Source organism: Euleptes europaea, chromosome 7 (genome assembly GCF_029931775.1).
Source record: "Euleptes europaea isolate rEulEur1 chromosome 7, rEulEur1.hap1, whole genome shotgun sequence".
NCBI lineage: Eukaryota > Metazoa > Chordata > Lepidosauria > Squamata > Sphaerodactylidae > Euleptes > Euleptes europaea.
In genome coordinates, this window is record NC_079318.1 from 100,159,451 (window position 1) to 100,179,655 (window position 20,205).

General features: G+C 50.7%; 1 protein-coding gene across 1 annotated transcript in view; it reads right to left on the reverse strand.

Moving 5' to 3' along the window:
• Positions 1-4,721: 4,721 nt before the first annotated feature.
• Positions 4,722-20,205, reverse strand: part of TARS2 (threonyl-tRNA synthetase 2, mitochondrial) — a 46,368-nt gene continuing 30,884 nt past the window's right edge. Inside the window, exons 15-19 of the mRNA XM_056853550.1 lie at positions 18,559-18,659; positions 12,320-12,424; positions 11,608-11,680; positions 10,105-10,219; positions 4,722-4,870 (exon numbers count right to left, since the gene is read on the reverse strand). Of these exons, the coding sequence (XP_056709528.1) occupies positions 4,722-4,870; positions 10,105-10,219; positions 11,608-11,680; positions 12,320-12,424; positions 18,559-18,659 (543 nt within the window). The remainder of the gene's footprint in view (positions 4,871-10,104; positions 10,220-11,607; positions 11,681-12,319; positions 12,425-18,558; positions 18,660-20,205) is intronic.

Sequence of the window (20,205 nt, forward strand, 5' to 3'; positions counted from 1 at the left end):
TTGACTCCTGGCCTTGAGATTCAGAGATTGGCTGCCTCTGAATGTGGAAGTTCCCTTCAGTCCCCATGGAGTAAGAACATTAGAAGAGCCCTGCTGGATCAGACCTGTGATCCATCTAGTCCAGCATCCCATCTCACATAGTGGCCGACCAGTTCCTCTGGATGGCCAACAAACAGGGCACAGAAGCCAAGGCCTTCCCCTGATGTTGCCTTTTGGCACTGGGATTCAGAGATGGGCTGCCTCTGAATGTGGAGGTTCCCTTTATTCCTGCATTGTGCAGGGGGTTGGACTAGATGACCCTGGTGGTCCCTTCCAACCCTATGATTCAATGATTCTAGCTAGTAGCCACTGATACAACTCTCCTCCATGAATCTAACCCCCTTATAAGGGGGATTATACCTGAAAGTGCCTTATACCATACCCTTAGTCTATCAAGCCCATATTGTCTACTCTGACTGGCGGTAGTTCTCCAAGGTCTCAGGTTACCAGAAGGTCTTTCATGTAATTCCCTATCAGATCCCTTTAACTGGAGATGCCAGGGACTGAACCGGGGATCTTCTGTGCACAAGGCAGATGCTCTGCTGGAAGGGTTGTCAGCTCTGGGTTGGGATATAATGCCATAGAGTCCATCTTTCAAAGTGGCCATTTTCTCCAGGGGAACTGTCGCCCAGAGATCAGTTGTAATACCAGTAGATCTTCAGCCACCACCTGGAGGTTGGCAACCCTATCTGCCCCTGAGCTGCAGCCCCTGCCCTGAGATGCAGTTGACACTTGCCGATCTGGAATCACTCCCATTTCCAGGACTAGAGGATTTGGCCACGATTACTCAACAGCCAGGGAGAAGCACTCTGCCCATGCTTAGGGGAACCCTCAGCTATTGCTTCACTTATGCATGGCATTAAAGAGGACCTTCTTAAAAAAGCGATTAGCATGCTGCATAGCATAGGAAGTCACCTGGGCTTTGATCTTTACTAACCACTGCACATCAATCTGCTTTCTATTGAGTCGGGCTGTAGTTCCACCCAGCCAACTCCGATCTGTGTTGATTGTAGGGTTGCCAGGTCCCTCTTCACAACCAGCGGGAGATTTTGGGGGTGGAGCCTGAGGAGGGCGGGGTTTGGGGAGGGACTTCAATGCCATAGAGTCCAATGGCCAAAATGACCATTTTCTCCAGGGGAACTGATCTCAATGGGCTGGTGATCAGCTGTAACAGCCAGAGATTCTCCAGCGAGTACCTGGAGGTTGGCAACCCTACTTGATTGGCACAAGCCTTCCCAGACTCCAGGCGTTCACACAGAAGATGGCCTTCCCAAACACATCCGCTCCCTGAGATCCTTTTAAACTGGGATGCTTGAAACTATCACACATGCGCTTAGCAAGGGCTGTGCACAATTTTATTTCATTTGCAGTTAAATTAAAAAAAAAAACCCTCTCAAAATCTTTAAATGTGGCATTAATGCTACTACTTGTAGCTATTTATGCTTTATTTATGTGTCCTTTGATTTCAAACGGAAACTCGTTTTCCAGCTGTAGCATCTTATTAAGTTCATTTATGCTCTGCCCATCTCCCCAGCAGGGACCCAAAGCGGCTTACATTCCTCTCCATTTTATCTTCACCACAACCCTGTGAGGTAGGCCAGGCAGAGTGTGTGACTGGCCCAAGATCATCCAGACATCATCCATGGCAGAGTGCGGATTCAAACCTGGCTTTCCCAGATCCTACTCCGCTACAATAACCACTACACCACAACCACTACACCACACCACACCGGCTCCTGGCCGTTTTTTCCAACTGGGATTTCTCACGGCCTGCATATGCCTCTCAAAGGGAACCTTCCCTTCTGAATTACAAGAAAGGAAAGAGCAAGAGGTCCTGTAGCACCTTAAGAGACTTACCAATTTCTGGCAGGGGATGCCCTTTCGTGAGCCACAGCTCACTTCTTCGGATAGGGAAGGCAGGAAAGAACAAGTATCCCTGTTTTTATAGGCAATTAAAATCCTCACTTGCAACACAGGTGTGGAGCAAGGAGAGAAATAATAAAGGAGATATACTTGGCGAGGCACAACTTCAGGAACAGAGGAGCAGGCCTGTTATATTAGGTGCTGTGGATCACAGGCAGGATGGTGCTGCTGCAGTCGTCTTGTTTGTGGGCTTCCTGGAGGCACCTGGTTGGCCACTGTGTGGACAGACAGCTGGGCCTGGGTTTGATCCAGCAGGGCCTTTCTCATGTTCTTATGCTATGTGACATTGTTCAACACATGCAAGCATGAAGCTGACTTATAATGCATCAGGTCATTGGTCCATCAAGGCCAGTATTGTCTACTCAGACCGGCAGCGGCTCTCCAGGGTCTCCGGCCTGGTCCTTTAAGTGATGAGACCCAGGTGTAGGAACATTCCACTTGCCAGCAGCTCATTCCCCTGCCTAAAGACCTCTCACATCAGGGAAGGTTCTTGCACCAGGTGAAGGCCCTGCCATTAGCAGAACGGGCCTGGGGGATCCAACCCTGTTTATGGAGAGTAGATCCATCCATGTCTACTAGCCATAGACTAGCCAAAGCAACGTTTTAAAAAATCTGTACAGCTAATCAGAAGCCTTGGTGGGCAAAAGCCTTATTAGCCCTGCCCACTTTCTAAGTATGCTTGGCAGGCAGAACGTTGGGGATCCCTGCCCAAGACCGAAACCCAAGACTGAAACCCAGCACCCATTAAGGTCTGTGCTCTGAAGCAATTCTGAACAATGAGGAAGTTCGAAAAAATAAGTATTTATTGGTTTAAAGCCAACTATAGCAGATTTGGGTGGCTGCTGACATCATGCAGCGGGACATTCCTGAACCAGGAACTGCAGCGACCCCCTCTGCCCTCCCCAAATGCTTAGTGAGTCAGTCACAAGAGAACAATCACGTTTGATCCAGCTGTTAACGTCCCATTTCCAACTGTGAGAGAAACCGTGTGGTATAGTGGTTAGAGTTCCAAACTAGGATCTGAGAAGAAGAGTTGGTTTTTATATGCCGATTTTCTCTACCACTTAAGAAAAAACCAAACCGGCTTACAATCACCTTCCCTTCCCCTCCCCACTACAGACACCCTGTGAGGTAGGTGGGGCTGAGAGCTCTAAGAGAGCTGAGACTAGCCCAAGGTCACCCAGCTGGCTTCATGTGGAGGAGTGGGGAAACAAACCCGGTTCACCAGAGTAGAGTCTGCCGCTCACGTGGAGGAGTGGAGAATAAAACCCAGTTCTCCAGATCAGAGTCCACCTCTCCTGAGAGACCCAGGTTCGAATTCCCACTCTGCCATGGAAGCTCACTGGGTGACCTTGGGCTGGTCAAACATTCTCAGCCAGACAGGGTTGTTGTGAGATAAAAACGGAGACGAGAATGATGTAACAATGTTAGGTCCCCAGAGGGAGAAAGATGGGAGTGTAAAAGAAGTAAATAAAAACTGGGAGCAGGCAGGTGCCTCTGAGAAACTCACACACAGGAAGCACAATCTGTTTCCCCCCAGCAACTAGTTGGTAGCAGTATACTGCCCCTGAGCATGGAGGTTCCATGCAGAAATCTAGGCTACTACGTATTAACAGAATTAAAAACGTAAGAAAAGCCCTGCTGGATCAGGCCAAGGCCCATCAAGTCCAGCAGTCTGTTCACACAGTGGCCAATCAGGGGCTTCTACGAAGCCACAAACAAGATGACTGCAGCAGCATTGTCCTGCCTGTGTTCCACAGTGCTTCATATAACAGGCCTGCTCCTCTGATCCTGGAGAGAACAGGTATGCATCATGACTAGTATCCATTTTGACCAGTAGCCATGGATAGCCTTATCCATAAGAACATAAGAAACGCCCTGCTGGATCAAACCAAGGTCCATCAAGTCCAGCAGTCTGTTCACACAGTGGCCCCGGCCCTCAGTTTGCAAGATCTTAGCAAGGGGTGTCAGATAGGACATTTTGGAGGACATTGATTCATAGGGTCGCCATGAGTCGGAAGAGACTTGACGGCACTTCACACACACACACACACAAGAAAGGAAAAAAGAGGGCAATGTGCAGGTATTCTGCAGCTTTCACGGAAAAGACAGCTGTGAGTCATTTGTGGGGAGCATTCACACACATCTTCCAACACCCCAAAGGAACCGGGCTGACCCCTCCAACCCCACCCAGAAAAAGCCACTGCCCACTCCCACCATCCTAACCCAGTCAAGCAGCTTGGAGCTCCTGCAAAACAAAAGACCCCCGTGCAGCGGATGGATGCAAGACAGGTCGCCGTTTCTCAAGGGAGGTGTTTTAATTCCAGGCCTCCGCTAGCAACTCAGTGACCAAGAAGACAAAGCTGCCCTCCCCACCCAACAAGAAAGAAACAGCCTGGGAGATGGAGGTGGGGGCTCTCCCGGCCCATCCCCCCCCCAAGTGTTTGCCCAGCAGACGGCTCTGCTCTTCGCCCCTCAGGAATTCCAATTATTCCAAGGGAAATGAAGCAGGCGGGGTGGGACTCGGTGTGTGGCCTGGGGCCTGGGAAAGTTCAGCAAAAGGGCAAATGGGATTCCAGGTGGAGGGAGAACCCGAGAGGCAATCTTCTGCTGCGGCGAGTCCCCCCGCCCCTCCAAGCATCAGGCAGACCTTGCAGGGTGGCCACCATACAAGGTAGGTCACCTCTGCCTCTGTCGCTGGGCTCAACGGCTCCAGGCTCGCCCCACTGCCAGGAAGTCTGTGGGCCCCCCAGCCCCGCTCAGATGATCTCCTCCACGTTTCTGACCCGGTTGTCCTGCAGCTCCCGGAGCCTGCCCAGAGTCTCCTGCAAATCCCGCTGGCCGTGCTGGCGAGTGTCGCGGCTGCGGATATTCACAGTGCGGTTGGACATCTCCTGCCGGCCGACCACTAGAGCAGAAAACAAAGAACACACACACGCGTGAACACGGGAAGCTGCCTTCTACTGAGTCAGACCCCTCTAGGTCCATCAAAGTCAGTCTCATCTACTCAGACTGGCAGCGGCTCTCCAGGGTCTCAGACGGAGGTCTTACACATCTCCTGCTGCCTGGTCCTTTTAAACTGGAGATGTCGGGGATTGAGGAATGAGGAAGAAGAAGAGTTGGTTTTTACAGGCCGACTTTCTCTGTCACTTAAGGGAGACTCAAACCGGCTTACAATCCACCTTCCCTTCCTCTCCCCACAAAAGATACCCTGTGAGGTAGGTGGGGCTGAGAGTGTGACTAACCCAAGGTCACCCAGCTGGCTTCGTGTGGAGGAGTGGGGAAACAAATCCAGTTCACCAGATTAGCCTCTGCCCCTCATGTGGAGGAGTGGGGAATCAAACCCGGTTCTCCAGATCAGAGTCCACCGCTCCAAACCACTGATCTTAACCACTACACCACGCTGGAGTTGGAGTTGGTTTTTATACCCCAATTTTCTCTCCTTTTTAAGGAGTCTCAAAGCAGCTTACAATTGCCTTCCCTTCCTTTCCCCACAACAGACACCTTGTAAAGTAGGTGGGGCTGAGTTTAGAGAGAGCTGTGATTAGCCTGAGGTCACCCAGCTGGCTTCATGTGGAGGAGTGGGCTTCGGTTTCTGCTTGCCCCCCACCATGTCTGTCTGTCTGTCTCTCTGAAGCTTTAAGGCAGAAATAGCGGCAGTACTCCACAGCACTAAGCGGCAGTATTGGGAAAGCTTTCCCTGTTGAATTTCTTTCTGCCTTGCAGTACAGATATCCTATCTAAAAGCTGTACATTGTACCAGTCCCATACCCAGAGAGATATTTTTTTAAAGAAGGCTCGAAGATAGGCTGACCTTCTGGGACATATGAATTCTGTCAGTAAATGTTATCCTTCTCACCAGTTCGCAAGAAAATTCCAGGATATCAGCAGACATTCATTTTGTCATGTTTTTTTTTTTTTTAGAGAGAAATGCAGTATTTGGCTTCTCAGCCTTTTATTTCCTCACTGAGCCACTGTTGGTTCTCTTCTGCAGAAGAGGCTCCGGACAACTTTGCTTTTGTGAATTTTCCCCTCCAGCTGCCGTTTGTTTCAGAATTGTTTTCCTGGTTAGCGGGTGAGTAGGAACTTAATCAGATCTTCATGGAAGGCAATAGCCACTCAGAGCAGATTCTGCAAGAGTTTCTTTTCAACAGTCTGTTGCAAGAGAAACAGGTCTGGTGGCATCCATGTGGAAGAGGCTTGTCAGGGTCTCGCTCTTCAGACACACCCAGGAAGGGTAGGCCTTTCAGACAACTCTGCACATTTCTGCCAAATTTGAGTATCCCCTTTTCATTGCTTTTCTGCCATGCAAGTCAAGGGTCAAGAGTTTGCAAAGGCCACAGACCCTTTCCCTGAAATCATGAACACATGAAGCTGCGTTATACTGAATCAGACCCTCCTGGGTCCATCAAAGTCAGTATTGTCTACTCTGACTGGCAGCGGCTCTCCAGGGTCTCAGGCAGAGGTCTTTCAAATTACCCACTTGCCTAGTCTCTTTAACTGGAGATGCCAGGGATTGAACCTGGGACCTTCTGCATGCCAAGCAGATGGTCTACCACTGAGCTATGACCCTTCCCCAGAACACATGAAGCTGCCTTATCGGACCCTCGGTCCATCAAAGTCAGTATTGTCAACTCAGATCGGCAGCAGCTCTCCAGGGTCTCAGGCGGAGGTCTTTCACATCACCTACTTGCCTCGTCGCTGTAACTGGAGATGCCAGGAATTGAACCTGTGACCTTCTGCATGCCAAGCAGAGGCTCTCCCACTGAGCCATAACCCTTCACATGAAGTAGCCTTCTACTGAATCAGACCATTTGTCCACCAAAGTCAGTATTGTCTGCTCAGACAGGCAGCGGCTCTCCAGGGTCTCAGGCAGGGGTCTTTCACATCACCTACTTGTCTGGTTCCTTTAACTGGAGATGTCGGGGACTGAACCTGGGACCTTCTGCATGCCACGCAGATGCTCTGCTCACTGAGCCACAGTAGTAGAGGGGAAGGGCTGACTGCCTGGGAAGTTTATGTGTTTTCAAAGAGGAACGGTGGGCTATAAAACATGGCTGCCCACCAAGAGAATTGCCCCGACACTTTCAAGCATATTTCCACAGCCACAAGGGCTAGAAAATCTCCGCCCTTCTTTAATTAAAAACAAAACACCAAGCTGAATTCTGTGCACAGTGGCATGTCTTGCGCCATTCTTCCAGAATCACAATACGTTCTCAGACTTGGCTGAAAAGGTGGCTCAATCCTTCACTCTTCGCATGCAAAAGAGGTGCGCTGCTCCGGCACCCCCGCAGAGCATGTTCAGTGCACAAAGGGGAATGGGCTGAAGCATGCAACTGAGGAACTTGTGGCATTTAGTATCTCTCTCTCTCCCCCCTGCCCCGTGGGATGCAGCTGCCGGACTTCCTTAAAGCTCCAACACACATAAATACACATGAAGCTATCTAATCTGGAGAACTGGTTTGATTCCCCACTCCTCCACTTGAAGCCAGCTGGGTGACCTTGGGCTAGTCACAATTCTCTCCGTACTCATTCAGCCTCACCTTCCTCACAAGGCGTTTATTGAGGGGAGGGGAGGGGAGGGGAAGGTGACTGTAAGCCGGTTTGATTCTCTTTAAAAGGTAGAGAAAGTCGGCATATAAAAACCAACTCTTCTTCTTAGAAACCAGCAAGATTTTCAAGGTACGAGCTGTCAAGAGTCAAAGCTCATACCCCCCAAAATCTTGGTGTCTTAAGGATTCTTGCTGTTCTATTGCAGACTAACATAGGTAACCTCTGAACTTGGTCCATCCAGGACAGTATTGTCTCCTCAGACTGGCAGCAGCTCAACCCGGGTCTCAGAGCTGAGGTCTTTCACATCACCTCCTGCCTGGTCCTTTAACCACATATGCTGGGGACTGAACCCAGGATGTCCTGCCTGCAGAGCAGAGGCTCAGTCATTGAGCCATGGCCCCTCCCCAAAATATCGACGGAGGCTAAAGATTTAAGCACGCCCATGAAGAAAACACAGAATTCATTACAGTGTGCAGAATACAGCATCCCAAGAAGTCTCAGCTTTCATTTCATCCTTCAAGTTGCATAGTTAAATTGTAGAACTCCCTGCCCCAGGATGTGGTGATGGCCTGCCAACTTGGAAGGCTTTAAGAGGAGTGGACATGTTCATGGAGGAGAGGGCTACCCACGGCTACTAGTCAAAATGGATACTAGTTAAGATGCATACCTATTCTCTCCAGGATCAGAGGAGAAGGCCTAGTAATATTAGGAGCTGTGGAAGACAGGCAGGATAATGCTGCTGCAGTTGTCTTGCTTGTGGGCTTCCTAGAGGCAGCTGGTTGGCCACGGTGTGAACAGACTGCTGGACTTGATGGGCCTGGGTCTGATCCAGCAGGGCTTTTCTTATGTTCTTACGTTTCTAGTTCTCAAGGCTGGGAGGAATAAGCCAAGCAGTCCCCCCACCCCCAGTTACAAACAACCATCCACAAAGCTGCTCAAAGAAAGGAGAAAGGAGCCAAACATCTCTCCCGTAGGCGTGGACCAAGATGTTACTGAAAAGATATTTTAACTGATATTTGCATTTGGTTTTAATTGCTGGTACTTCAGGAGCTATTTTTTCCCTTTGGTTAAAAAGCAGGGTAAAATAACACCAAGGGAAACTTCCCCTCCCCTTTCCTTGCCCAATTCCTGCCGCTGAATCACAGGCACAGTGTTACGCAAAGTCGAGAGAGCCTCATCCGTCAAAGGCTCACGTTGCCCGGCCAAAACATTTTGGCACCTAAGGTGGGAAATCCAAATCCCCTCAGCCACCACCCAGATAACAAACAATTAATGTATTGCCCCATATTGGGAAGCGTTCTCTTATGCAAACCTGACTGCAACGAATGGGGCTTCACCCTAGAGCTTCTGCACGCCAAGTTCCTGGTGGATCGTGTCCCGTGAGTCACAGCTGCCAGCTTGTGGCTCCTAGCCGGCACCTCTGGACCCAGCTGTCTGAATGACGTGGGACTTCTCTCTCTCTGCCATCTCGTGCCCTCAAGACTTGGCAGAAAGTTTCAGGCTTCCTCTTTTAACTTTCTCTTGCAAAGGATTCTGGGGCCACCCATTCTTCTGGCAGGGGCTGAAGGGCCTCGACTGGCACTCAGCCTGGCCTGAGCATGCTCCCTAGGACCCCCGCCTCCCCAACCCCTGGTGCTACTGATGGGCCACCTCCCTTAGCTGGGGGGCCCACCTACTCCTTGGGTAGCCATTTCTATAGTTTGCGAACCACCACTACAGAGGCACGCCAGCCCACTGCACATGGTGTTACACAGAGAGCCAGCGTGGTGTGGTGGTTAAGAGCGGTGGTTTGGAGAGGTGGACTCTAATCTGGTGAAGCGGGTTTGATTCCCCACTCCTCCACATGAGCGGCGAAGGCTGATCTGATGAACTGGATTTGTTTCCCTACTCCACATGAAGCCAGCTGAGTGACCTTGGGCTAGTTACAGCTCTCTCAGCTCCACCTACCTCACAGGGTGTGTGTTGTGGGGAGGGGAAGAGAAGGTGATTATAAGCCGGTTTGATTCTTCCAGCTGGAAGGTTTTTAAGCAGAGGCTAGATGGCCATCGGTCAGCAATGCTGATTCTATGATCCTTAGGCAGATGATGAGAGGGAGGGCATCTTGGCCATCTTCTGGGCATGGAGTAGGGGGTCACTGGGTGTGTGTGTGGGGAAGGTAGTTGTGAATTTCCTGCATTGTGCAGGGGGTTGGACTAGATGACCCTGGTGGTCCCTTCCAACTCTATTATTAGAGTCCACCGCTCCAAACCATCACTCTTAACCACTACACCATGCTGGCCATGTTGGTCTGCAGTAGAACAGCCAAATTAGAGTCCAGGATCACCTTAGAGACTAACATGATTTTTAGGAGTATGAGCTTTCCAGAGTCAAAACTCCTGTTGTCAGATACTAGCATAAAAACTGAGTAGCCAAATACAGAAAAAAGGCCCTGAAAATCCCCTGCACAAATCCCTCAGATGCCTCCCCAACACAAGCGTTAGCGGAAGGGGTCACATTTGGAGGAACGGAGCTGCCAGGTCCGACCGAACCTTCCCTCCTCTCAAGCTTGGGGTGTTGTGTGAGAGCAAGAGAGGGAACAGCTGGGCTTACCGAACTGGAAGTTGTACTGGGCCAGCTGCGCTTTCCGGACCTTGCGATTGAGGGTCGACCCGAAGTCGGCATCCACGTCCGCCATGAATCCTGCCTGGCGAAACAGCTGGTGGACCTGAAACGTGGAGGACGGAGGGAGTCAGGAGGGGCCCAGTGAGACGTCAGTTGCAAGCGCTATGCAAACTCCACAGGGAACTTCTACCCCCACCCCCGAGCAACTGATGGGTCCTCAGGGTGCTACGCAAGGGTCTGTGGGAGGGGCCATGGCTCAGTGTCAGAGCCTCTGCTTGGCATGCAGAAGGTCCCAGGTTCAATCCCCGGCCTCTCCAGTTAAAGGGACTAGGCAAGTATGTGAGGTGAAAGACTTCTGCCTGAGACCCTGGAGAGACACTGCTGGTCTGAGTAGACAATACTGACTTTGATGGACAGAGGTCTGATTCAGTATAAGGCAGCTTCATGTTTTAGGGAAGGGCTGTGGCTCAATGGTACAGCATCTGCTTGGCATACAGACGGTCCAAGGTTCAATCCCCAGCATCTCCAGTTAAAGGGACTAGGCAAGTAGGTGATGTGAAAGACCTCTGCCTGAGACCCTGGAGAGCTGCTGCTGGTCTGAGCAGACAATACTGACTTTGATGGATCAAGTGTCCGATTCAGTATAAGGCAGCTTCATGTGTTCAAGGCCACGTCCAAACCTGTATCTCCACCCAGCATTGCTTACTGGAGCTCAAGTCTGCCACCCCCCCTCCAAGCACTGCAGCGTATACTCCAGGCTAAATTTTTTTTTAAAAGCTTATCTATATTCTACCTTCCCTGCTAAGCATCCAGGACAGTTAACGACCGATCCAAAAAGCATTTTATTATTAGGGTTAACTGCAATTCTCAAGTTTGCAGCCAAGAAAAGGGATTTATGCCAATTTGCTTGATTTCTTTCTTTTCCATAATTAATGGAGTAATTGTCCCTATTCAACATAATTTATTCTAAATTTTGCTAGTCACAAGGAGGGACCAGGAGAGCATGAAGTCCACCCCACCCCCAACTGAAATAAACAACAACCCTCATCATGTCTCTTCTACTTTGTGTGCTTTTATGCTTCCCCTAAGGTGCTCAAGGTGGCATTTGTGGCTCTTCTCTATTTTATCCTCACAACAACCTTATGAGGTAGGCAAGGCTGAGAGTTTGTGCAACCAGCCTAAAGTCACACAGTGAGCTTCATGGCTGAATGGGGATTTGAACCTGGACCGAGCCCAGCAGCTCTAGTCTATTCACATCACACTTCTCTGTCATTTGAGATTTCAGCGGGAGTCTCCCACCCTCTTTCCAGCTGCATCCTTGCAACACTACGGGCTAGAAACTTGTTTTCCCCTCCTCTTGCTCTTGAATGCTTGGGATTCTCCAAAGAGGAATTTCCCCAGGGACCTTTGTTGAATCCCACGCTACACAAAGACAGAGCTGTGTGCCAGTAACAAGCAGAGAGCAATTCCAGGAATTTTGAGCCCCCTTACCTCATGCCCGTAGCCCTCCACATCTGGGCCCACGGGGATCACCATTATTTGGGATGGGGACAACCAGAAAGGCCTGCAACAGAAGCAGAGACATAAGAACATAAGAAAAGCCCTGCTGGATCAGACCAAGACCCATCAAGGCCAGCAGTCTGTTCACACAGTGGCCAAACCAGGTGCCTCTAGGAAGGCCACAAGTAAGACAACCGTAGCAGCATTCATCTTGCCTGTGTTCCACACCACCTCAGATAATAGGCATGCTCCTCGGATCCTGGAGAGAATACGGATGGGCCATGACTAGTATCCATTTTTACTAGTAGCCATAGATACCCCTCTCCTCCATGAACATGTCCACTCCCCTTTTAAAGCCTTCCACGTTGGCAGCCACCACCACATCCTGGGGCAGGGAGTTCCACAATTTAACTATGCGTTATAACAGGAAACGCTCAGTTGGCCCCGGTCTCTCTCGTTCCCTTTGTCATGGCTTCCTTCACCCCCAAGAAATCCCGCAGACTGCAGTTCTCTGTGGAGACGATGCCAAGCGTAGCCACGTTCTGTCACATCTGGAACTTTTCCAGACTTCCTTCTGAGCTCTGATGCGTGCACATCTGGTCCCCAAACGTGGTTCCCCAGCCCACTCCAGGAGCCCTGTGACTGTGTGCACACCCCTGCCCACAGGCAAACGCCGGCCAGGGAACAGCCCGCAGACGCTCACCACTTTCCGCCGTAGTTCTCAGCCAGGACGGCCAGCATCCTCTCGACAGATCCCAGGACCGCCCGGTGGATCATCACTGGCCTCTGGGGAGCTCCGCTGTCTTGGCTGCAATGGAAGAAGAGATCTGAACTCTCAGGAGGTCATTTTGGCCTGTGCAAATTCTGCAAACTTTGCATAAATTTTGCATAATGTGCTACTCAGGCAGGGGAGGAGGAGCGGGGGAAGGCAAGAGGCTGTGCAATTATGACTGCAGTGTACTGTATGGACAGGGGCATAACATCCAAATCGCAAGATGTCGTAGTCCCACTGTACACCGCATTGGTCAGGCCACACCTGGAGTCCTGTGTGCAGTGCTGGAGGCCCCACTTCAAAAAGGATGTGGACAAAACTGAGTGGGTGCAGAGGAGAGCGATGAGGAAGGTCAGGGGCCTGGAGACCAAGCCCTACGAGGAAAGGCCGAGGGACTTGGGAATGCTCAGTCTGGAGAAGAGGAGATGGGGGGACATGATTGCTCTAAGTAAGTGAAGGGCTGTCACTTAGAGGACGCAGGGAGCTGTTCCTGTTGGCAGCAGAGGATAGGACTCGCAATAATGGCTTTAAATTGCAGGCGAAAAGGTGCCGGCTGGATATATTAAGAAATGTTTTTTTACAGTAAGAGTAGTTCAGCAGTGGAATGGGCTGCCAAGGGAGGTGGTGAGCTCCCCGTCACTGGCAATCTTTAAGAAAAGGCTGGACAAGCACTTGTCAGGGATGCTCTAGGCTGATGCTGCATTAAGCAGGTGATTGGACTAGATGGCCTGTATGACCCATTCTGACTCTATGATTCTAGTACTTGGGGCCACCCTTGAAGACTATTAGTGCAGAATGCTGGGGCTAGACTGCTGATCGGGGCCTGCTACCGGGAGCCTGTGAGCGTGAGCCTCTTGGCTCTGGAAGTTGATTCAGCCGCGCACTCCTGAGAGGGACAGGATCATCAGCAGAGCCTCAACCAGTCCAGTCACAGCCTGGAGGCCTGGGAACCTGAATTCACAAAAAGAGCTCAGATAGGCTGCCGACTTCTGCTGGGACCTGATCAAAAAGGGTCAGGTTGTTGGGGGACTGAGGTCTGGAGAGGGACTTTTTTACACAGGGTGTGAGCTCCCCTAAATTCTGGACTCACACACACAAACACAAATCTGCCTTCTACTGAATCAAACCCTGGGTTCATCAAGGTCAGTACTGTCAACTCAGACTGGCAGCGGCTCTCCAGGGTCTCAGGCGGAGGTCTTTCACATCACCTACCTGCCTAGTCCCTTTAACTGGAGATGCTGGGGATTGAACCTGGGACCTTCTGCATGCCACGCAGATGCTCTACCACTGAGCCACAGCCCTTCCCCAAATTATCGTATTGAACACTTGAAACTGCCTTCTGCTGAATCAGACCCATTGGTTCATCAAAGTCAGTCTTGTCTACTCAGACTGGCAGTGGCTTTCCAGGGTCTCAGGCAGGGGTCTTTCATATCACCAGTCAGCATGGTGTAGTGGTTAAGAGCAGTGGTTTGGAGCAATGGACACTAATCTGGAGAACCGGGTTTGATTCCCCTCCTCCACATGAGCGGCGGACTCTAATCTGGTGAACTGGGTTTGATTCCCCACTCCTACACATGAAGTCAGCTGGGTGACCTTGGGCTAGTCACAGGTCTCTTAGAGCTCTCTCAGCCCCACCTACCTCACCGGGTGTCTGTTGTGGGGAGGGGGAGAGAAGGCAATTGTAAGCCGGTTGGATTCTTCCTTAAGTGGTAGAGAAAGTCGGCATGTAAAAACCAACTCTCCTTCTTCTACTGCCTGACCCTTTGTAACTGTAGATGCCAGGGATTGAACCTGGGACCTTCTGCTATGCAAAGTGGGGGCACATTCACTGAGTCGCAGGACCCTCCCTAAGCTGCCTTATACCGAATCACAATTGGTCCATCAAGGTCTTGTCTACTCAGACTGGCAGCTACCCTCCAGGGACTCAGGCAGAGAGGTCTTTCCCATCACCTGGTGCCAGACTCCTTAACGGAAGATGCCAGGGATTGAACCTGGGACCCCCTGCATGCCAAGCAGATGCTCAACTGCTGAGCCATGGTCCCCCTCCCCACAGCCCCTTCCGTGCTTGCAAAGGGCAAAGACAAGAGAGAGACAGACTGGGGTAAAAGGGCCCTGCGGAACTCCTCTGGATTATTTCCCCCTTGAACTAAAAAGCATTTCAAGTGTTGCCAAATGCCTGTTCCAGAACTGGAGCCTCCCGGATCTGGAGACTTCTAGGAGGATGTTTTGCCCAGGGGAAGTTGGCTCCCTGCCCCAAAGAACAGTGCCAGGCTGGGAAAAGCCCGAACAAGGATGTGGCAAAATCCCGGACGGCAGAGGAGGAGCACCTCCCCCAGAATAACACCCAGATTTGCCATCCCAGGGCCATGGGGGATGCCAGGCGAAGGGCAGAATCCCTCCCCCACTGGCTTTTAATCTTCAAGTACTTGAAGGACTGTCATAGAGAGGAGGGTGCCGAGTTGTTTTCTGTTGCCCTGAAGGTCGGACCAGAACCAACGGGTCGAAATTAAATCAAAAGAGTTTCCGTCTAGACATTAGGAAGAATTTTCTAACAGTTAGAGCTGTTCCTCGGTGGAATAGACTTCCTCGGGAGGTGGTGGCCTCTCCTTCTGTGGAGGTTTCTAAGCAGAGGCTAGATGGCCATCTGGAAGCAATGCCGCTTCTGTGACCTTAGGCAGATCATGAGAGGAAGGGCAGGAAGGGTTGAGTCAGTGTTTGGGTCTCATGGCCCTTTCTTACATGCCCAGGGTAATGCCAATCACCACTTTGGGGTTGGGAAGGAATTTCCCTCCAGGCCAGATTGGCCAGGGATCCTGGGGGGGGGGGTTTGGCCAGAAGGAGAAGAGTCAGCTTTTATATGCCGACTTTCTCTAACATTTAATGAGGAATCAAACTGGCTTGGAATCACCTTCCCTTCCCCTCCCCACAACAGACACCCTGTGAGGTAGGTGGGGCTGAGAAAGCTTCAAGAGAGCTGTGACTAGCCCAAGGTCACCCAGCCAGCAGGCTTCATGTGTACGAATGGGGAAACCAATCCAGTTCACCAGATTAGCCTCCGCCACTCATGTGGAGGAGTGGGGCATCAAACCTGGTTCTCCAGATCAGAGTCCACTGCTCCAAACCACCACTCTTAACCTTTATATTACACTGGCTCTCTCTGGGCATGGGGTGGGGGCACTGGGCTGTGTGGAGGGAAGGTAGTTGAGAATTTCCTGCACGGTGTAGTGGGTTGGACTAGATGACCGTAGACAGTTCATGGGAGGGAGGGCATCTTGACCATCTTCTGGGCATGAAGTATGGGTCACTGGGTGTGTGTGGGGGAGGTAGTTGTGAATTTCCTGCCTTGTGCAGGGGGTTGGACTAGATGACCCTGGTGGTCCTTTCCAACTCTATGATTCTATCTGCCCAGCAACCCGAGCCGCCAACAAAGTCTCCACCATTTCCCCAGGCAGTTCCTCTTTCCCCGTTTTGTGGTCAGACACCGCAGCAGCCCACGTTGCGAAAGTCGGGGAGGTTGTGGTAGACAGGGAGAGAAAAAGGAAGCATTGGCTCAAAGAACAGGAATGAGACGCATCTGAGGGAAGTGTAGCATAGCTTCTGCGTTGTAAAGAAGTTGCGCGCACACACAGACGTGCGTTGCCTGATGTTATCATGTTGGATCAGACCCAGGCCCATCAAGTCCAGCAGTCTGTTCACACAGCAGCAAAGCAGGGGCCTTAAGGAAGCCTGCAAGGAAGACAACTGCAGCAGCATTGTCCTGCCTGTGCTCCACAGCACCTCAGATAACAGGCATGCTCCTCTGATCCTGGAGAGAATAGGGATGCATCATGACTAGTATCCATTTTGACTAGCAGCCGTGAATACACTTCTCCTCCATGAACATGTCCACTCCCCTTTTCAAGCCTTCCAAGTTGGCAGCCATCACCACATCCCGGGGCAGGGAGTTCCACAATTTAACGATGAGTTGTGTGAAGAAATACTTCCTTTTATCTGTTTTGAATCTCTCACCCTCCAGCTTTAGCAGATGACCCCATGTTCTAGTATTATGGGAGAGGGAGAAAAACTTCTCCATGTCCACTCTCTCCAAACCATGCATAATTTTATAGACCTCTATCATGTCTCCCCTCAGCCACCTTCTTTCCAAGCTAAACAGCCCTAAGTGCTTTAACCGCTCCTCATAGGGCAGCTGCTCTAGCCCCCTAATCATTTTGGTTGCTCTTTTCTGCACTTTCTCAAGCTCTGTAATATCCTTTTTCAGGTGTGGTGACCAGAACTGTACACAGTATTCCAAGTGTGGTCTTACCACAGATTTATACAAGGGCAGTATGATAACAGCAGTTTTATTCTCTATTCCTCATCTAAATATGGCCAGCATGGAATTTGCCTTTTTTACAGCAGCCGCACACTGGATTGACATCTTCATTGAGCTATCCACTACCACCCCAAGATCCCTTTCTAGGTCTGTCGCTGCCAGAACAGATCCCATCAGTGTATATGTGAAGTTGGGATTCTTCGCCCCAATATGCATCACTTTACACTTGCTTGGTTGTTGTGTTTGATACCCTGCAGAGCCCCATAAAGCTCAAAACCCAAGCAAGCCAAGGGGGAGGGGGCTCTTCATACTACCGGCATCAGTCTCTCGAGTACTTTTCCATCCTGCCCTCCACCAAGGAGCGCAGAGCGGCAAACATGGCTCGCCCTTCCTCATCCTAACAAGCCCCGTTTCTCCTCATCTAGCCGCCCAGAGAGCATTCTGATATGCACTGTTCCCCTCTCCCCCATTTTATCATCACAATAACCCTGTGAGGTAGGTTAGGCTAAGAATGCGTGACAGGCCCAAGATCACCCAGGGAGCTAGCGTGGCACAGTGGTTAAGAGCGGTGGACTCTAATCTGAAGAACTGGGTTTGTTTCCCCACTCCTCCACATGAAGCCTGCTGGGTGACTTTGGGCTAGTCACAGTTCTCTCTGAACTCTCTCAGCCCCACCTCCCTCCCAGGGTGTCTGTTGAGGGGAGAGGAAGGGGATTGTAAGCTGCTTTGAGACTCCTTAAAAGCAGAGAAAAGCGGGGTATAGAAAACCATCTCTTCTTCCACGGAATTCGAACCTGGGTCTTCCAGCCAGCAGTCTGACACTCTTGACCACTTCACCTCACATGTGGGAGTTCAGCTTGTCCTCTCAGGGTGATTCTCTCCCCCACCCTCATTTTATTCATACAACTATCCTGCGAGATAGTTATTAACGTACATATTATATTGGTTGGTTAGGGTGACAGTGTGTGACGGGCCCAAAGTCAACCTGCAAGCTTCCCCAGCAGAGAGGGAATCTGGACCTGGCTCCCCCAGATCCCGGTCCAATGCTCTAACCCCTACACCTCACTGGCTCCCCTCCCCAAACTATTTGAGGCACCGACTGAATTTCCTGCCATCACGGAGGAATCCAAAGTGGCCTTAAAGGGAACCTCCACGTTCAGAGGCAGTTAACCTCAGAATCACAGTGCCAGGAGGCAACATCAGGGGAAGGCTTGGGCCTCTGTGCCCTGTTGTTGGCCCTATGGATTAACTGGTGGGCCACTGTATGAGACTGGATTCTGGAATGAATGGACCATCGGTCTAACCCTGCAGGGCTCTTCTGATGTTCTTATGAAAGCCTTGGCCTCTATGCTGTGTTGTTGGCTCTGCAGAGGAACTGGTTGGCCCCTGTGTGAGGTGGGATGCCGGACTGGATGGACCCCTGGTTTGATCCAACAGGGCACGTCTTATGTCACAGGGACTTCAGGGAACCTCCACGTTCAGAGGCAGTCAGCCCCTGAATCACAGTGCCAAGAGGCAACATCATACTCTATGCCCCATTGTTCGTCCTCCAGAGGAACTGTGAGAGACAGGACCCTGAACTAAATGGACAACTGGTTTAGTCCAGCAGGGCTCTTCTTAGGTTTTTATCTTCTTAGCGTCAGGGGAAGACCTTGGCTTCTAGGCCCCATTTTGGGCCGTCAGAGGAACCGTGTGAGGGGCAGGACGCTGTATTAGCTGGACCACCGGTCTGGTCCAGCAGGGCTCTTCTTATGTTCTTAACCGGCAGATATTGTGTGGATGTGTACAAGAGCCAACAGCCTTTCCAAAGCCCTTCGCCTGTCAAAGCCTGTCCAGGTGGCCGTGCCGCAAAACTTACCTGGTGAAAGTGAGATCAAAGCGGAGAGGCATCTGGAAGTCCAGCTGGATGGTGCCGCACTGGTGATGCCGGCCCAGGGCATCTTTGATCTGAACGTCCACCTGGAAGCAGGACACAGAAGCACTGTTACAGGAACATCACGATTAGGTGGAGGAGCAGCTGCAGCTGCCAACTGAAGTCCGGCCCCTAACTCAGCAGGCAGGTTAAACTTCCACCACCAACACATCTCTGCGCTGCAGAAAGCTGCACCTGTTGCATGTTTGCCTGCCCAGGATCACTGAAAGGCACAGAAGGGGGAGAAATTTTAGACAAAGATGGGATTTAATCTGCAAAAGAGAACAGAAGTGTGCTGACAGACTTCTCAAGAGGCTCCAGTTACAAAATCTGGTTTGAGGAACAGAGATGGTGAGGGGTCTGGAGACCAAGTCCCATGAGGAAAGGTTGAAGGAGCAGGGTATGTTTAGCCTGGGAGGAGACGACTGAGAGGGGATATGAGAACCATCTTCCAAGTCCTTGAAGGGCTGTCATATGGCGGAGGGTGCTGAGTTGTTTTCTGTTGCCCCAGAAGGTCGGAACAGAACCAACGGGTGGAAATTAAATCAAGAGTTTCTGTCTGGACATTAGGAAGAACTTTCCAACAGTGAGAGCGGTTCCTCGGTGGAACAGGCTTCCTCGGGAGGTGGTGAGCTCTCCTTCCCTGCAGGTTTTTAAGCAGAAGCTAGATGGCCATCCGTCAGCAATGCTGATTCTATGACCTTGAGGAGATCATGAGAGGGAGGGCATCTTGGCCATCTTCTGGGCGTGGAGTAGGGGTCAATGGGGGTGTCGGGGGGGAGGTAGTTGTGAGTTTCCTGCATTGTGCAGGGGGTTGGACTAGATGACTCTGGTGGTCCCTTCCAACTCTACGGTTCTAAGTCCCTCCAGAATGCAGAAATCCTTTTCTTGCCAGGGGGGTCACCTTGCTTTGACGAATTTGTGACAGCGACAGCAGTCTGCTGCTTTTATGCACCGGTATTTGTTTTGAATCACTGATTCCGCAAGTTGTAAAGACAAGCGGAGAACGACACAGAGAATTCCAGTCAGAACCCCCTTAGGCCGTTAGCCTCCTTCCTCCCGAGGAGCACAATTTTTCCTCTTAAAGCAGGGGCCAGGCACCAAACCTCTCTTGCCCCTTTGACTGACGCAACCAACCTGGGGAACGCAACCTCTGGTATAGAGGGGAGGAGGAAGGAAACACAGAGCTAATAAGGGCTAGGACCTTGCTTCCTAAATGATTTTCCTAAAAAGGCAAGAAAGCAAAAACCAATGTGAACTCTGCCCTTTCCTTTCCTTTCTTCCATTCTCTATATTCGTGGACCAATAGGTCAAGAGCAAAACAAATTTAGTACATTCCATAATACATAAATAACCAAACATACAAAAACATATCTAAACAGTACCGTTAAAAGGAGGTATAATTAAAACAGATAAAAATTTTGCCACGGCGAGGGTTACATTTGGATCAGTATCAGCCAATAACTATATCTTGCTTTAGGGCCGGTCCCTACCTCTGAATGTGTGTTGTGATCCATTTGACTCTGGTGAGATCATGCTTTTTACAATCTACAAAAAAAAAAAAAAAAAAAAAAAGCCAGTGTCCAAACTCCC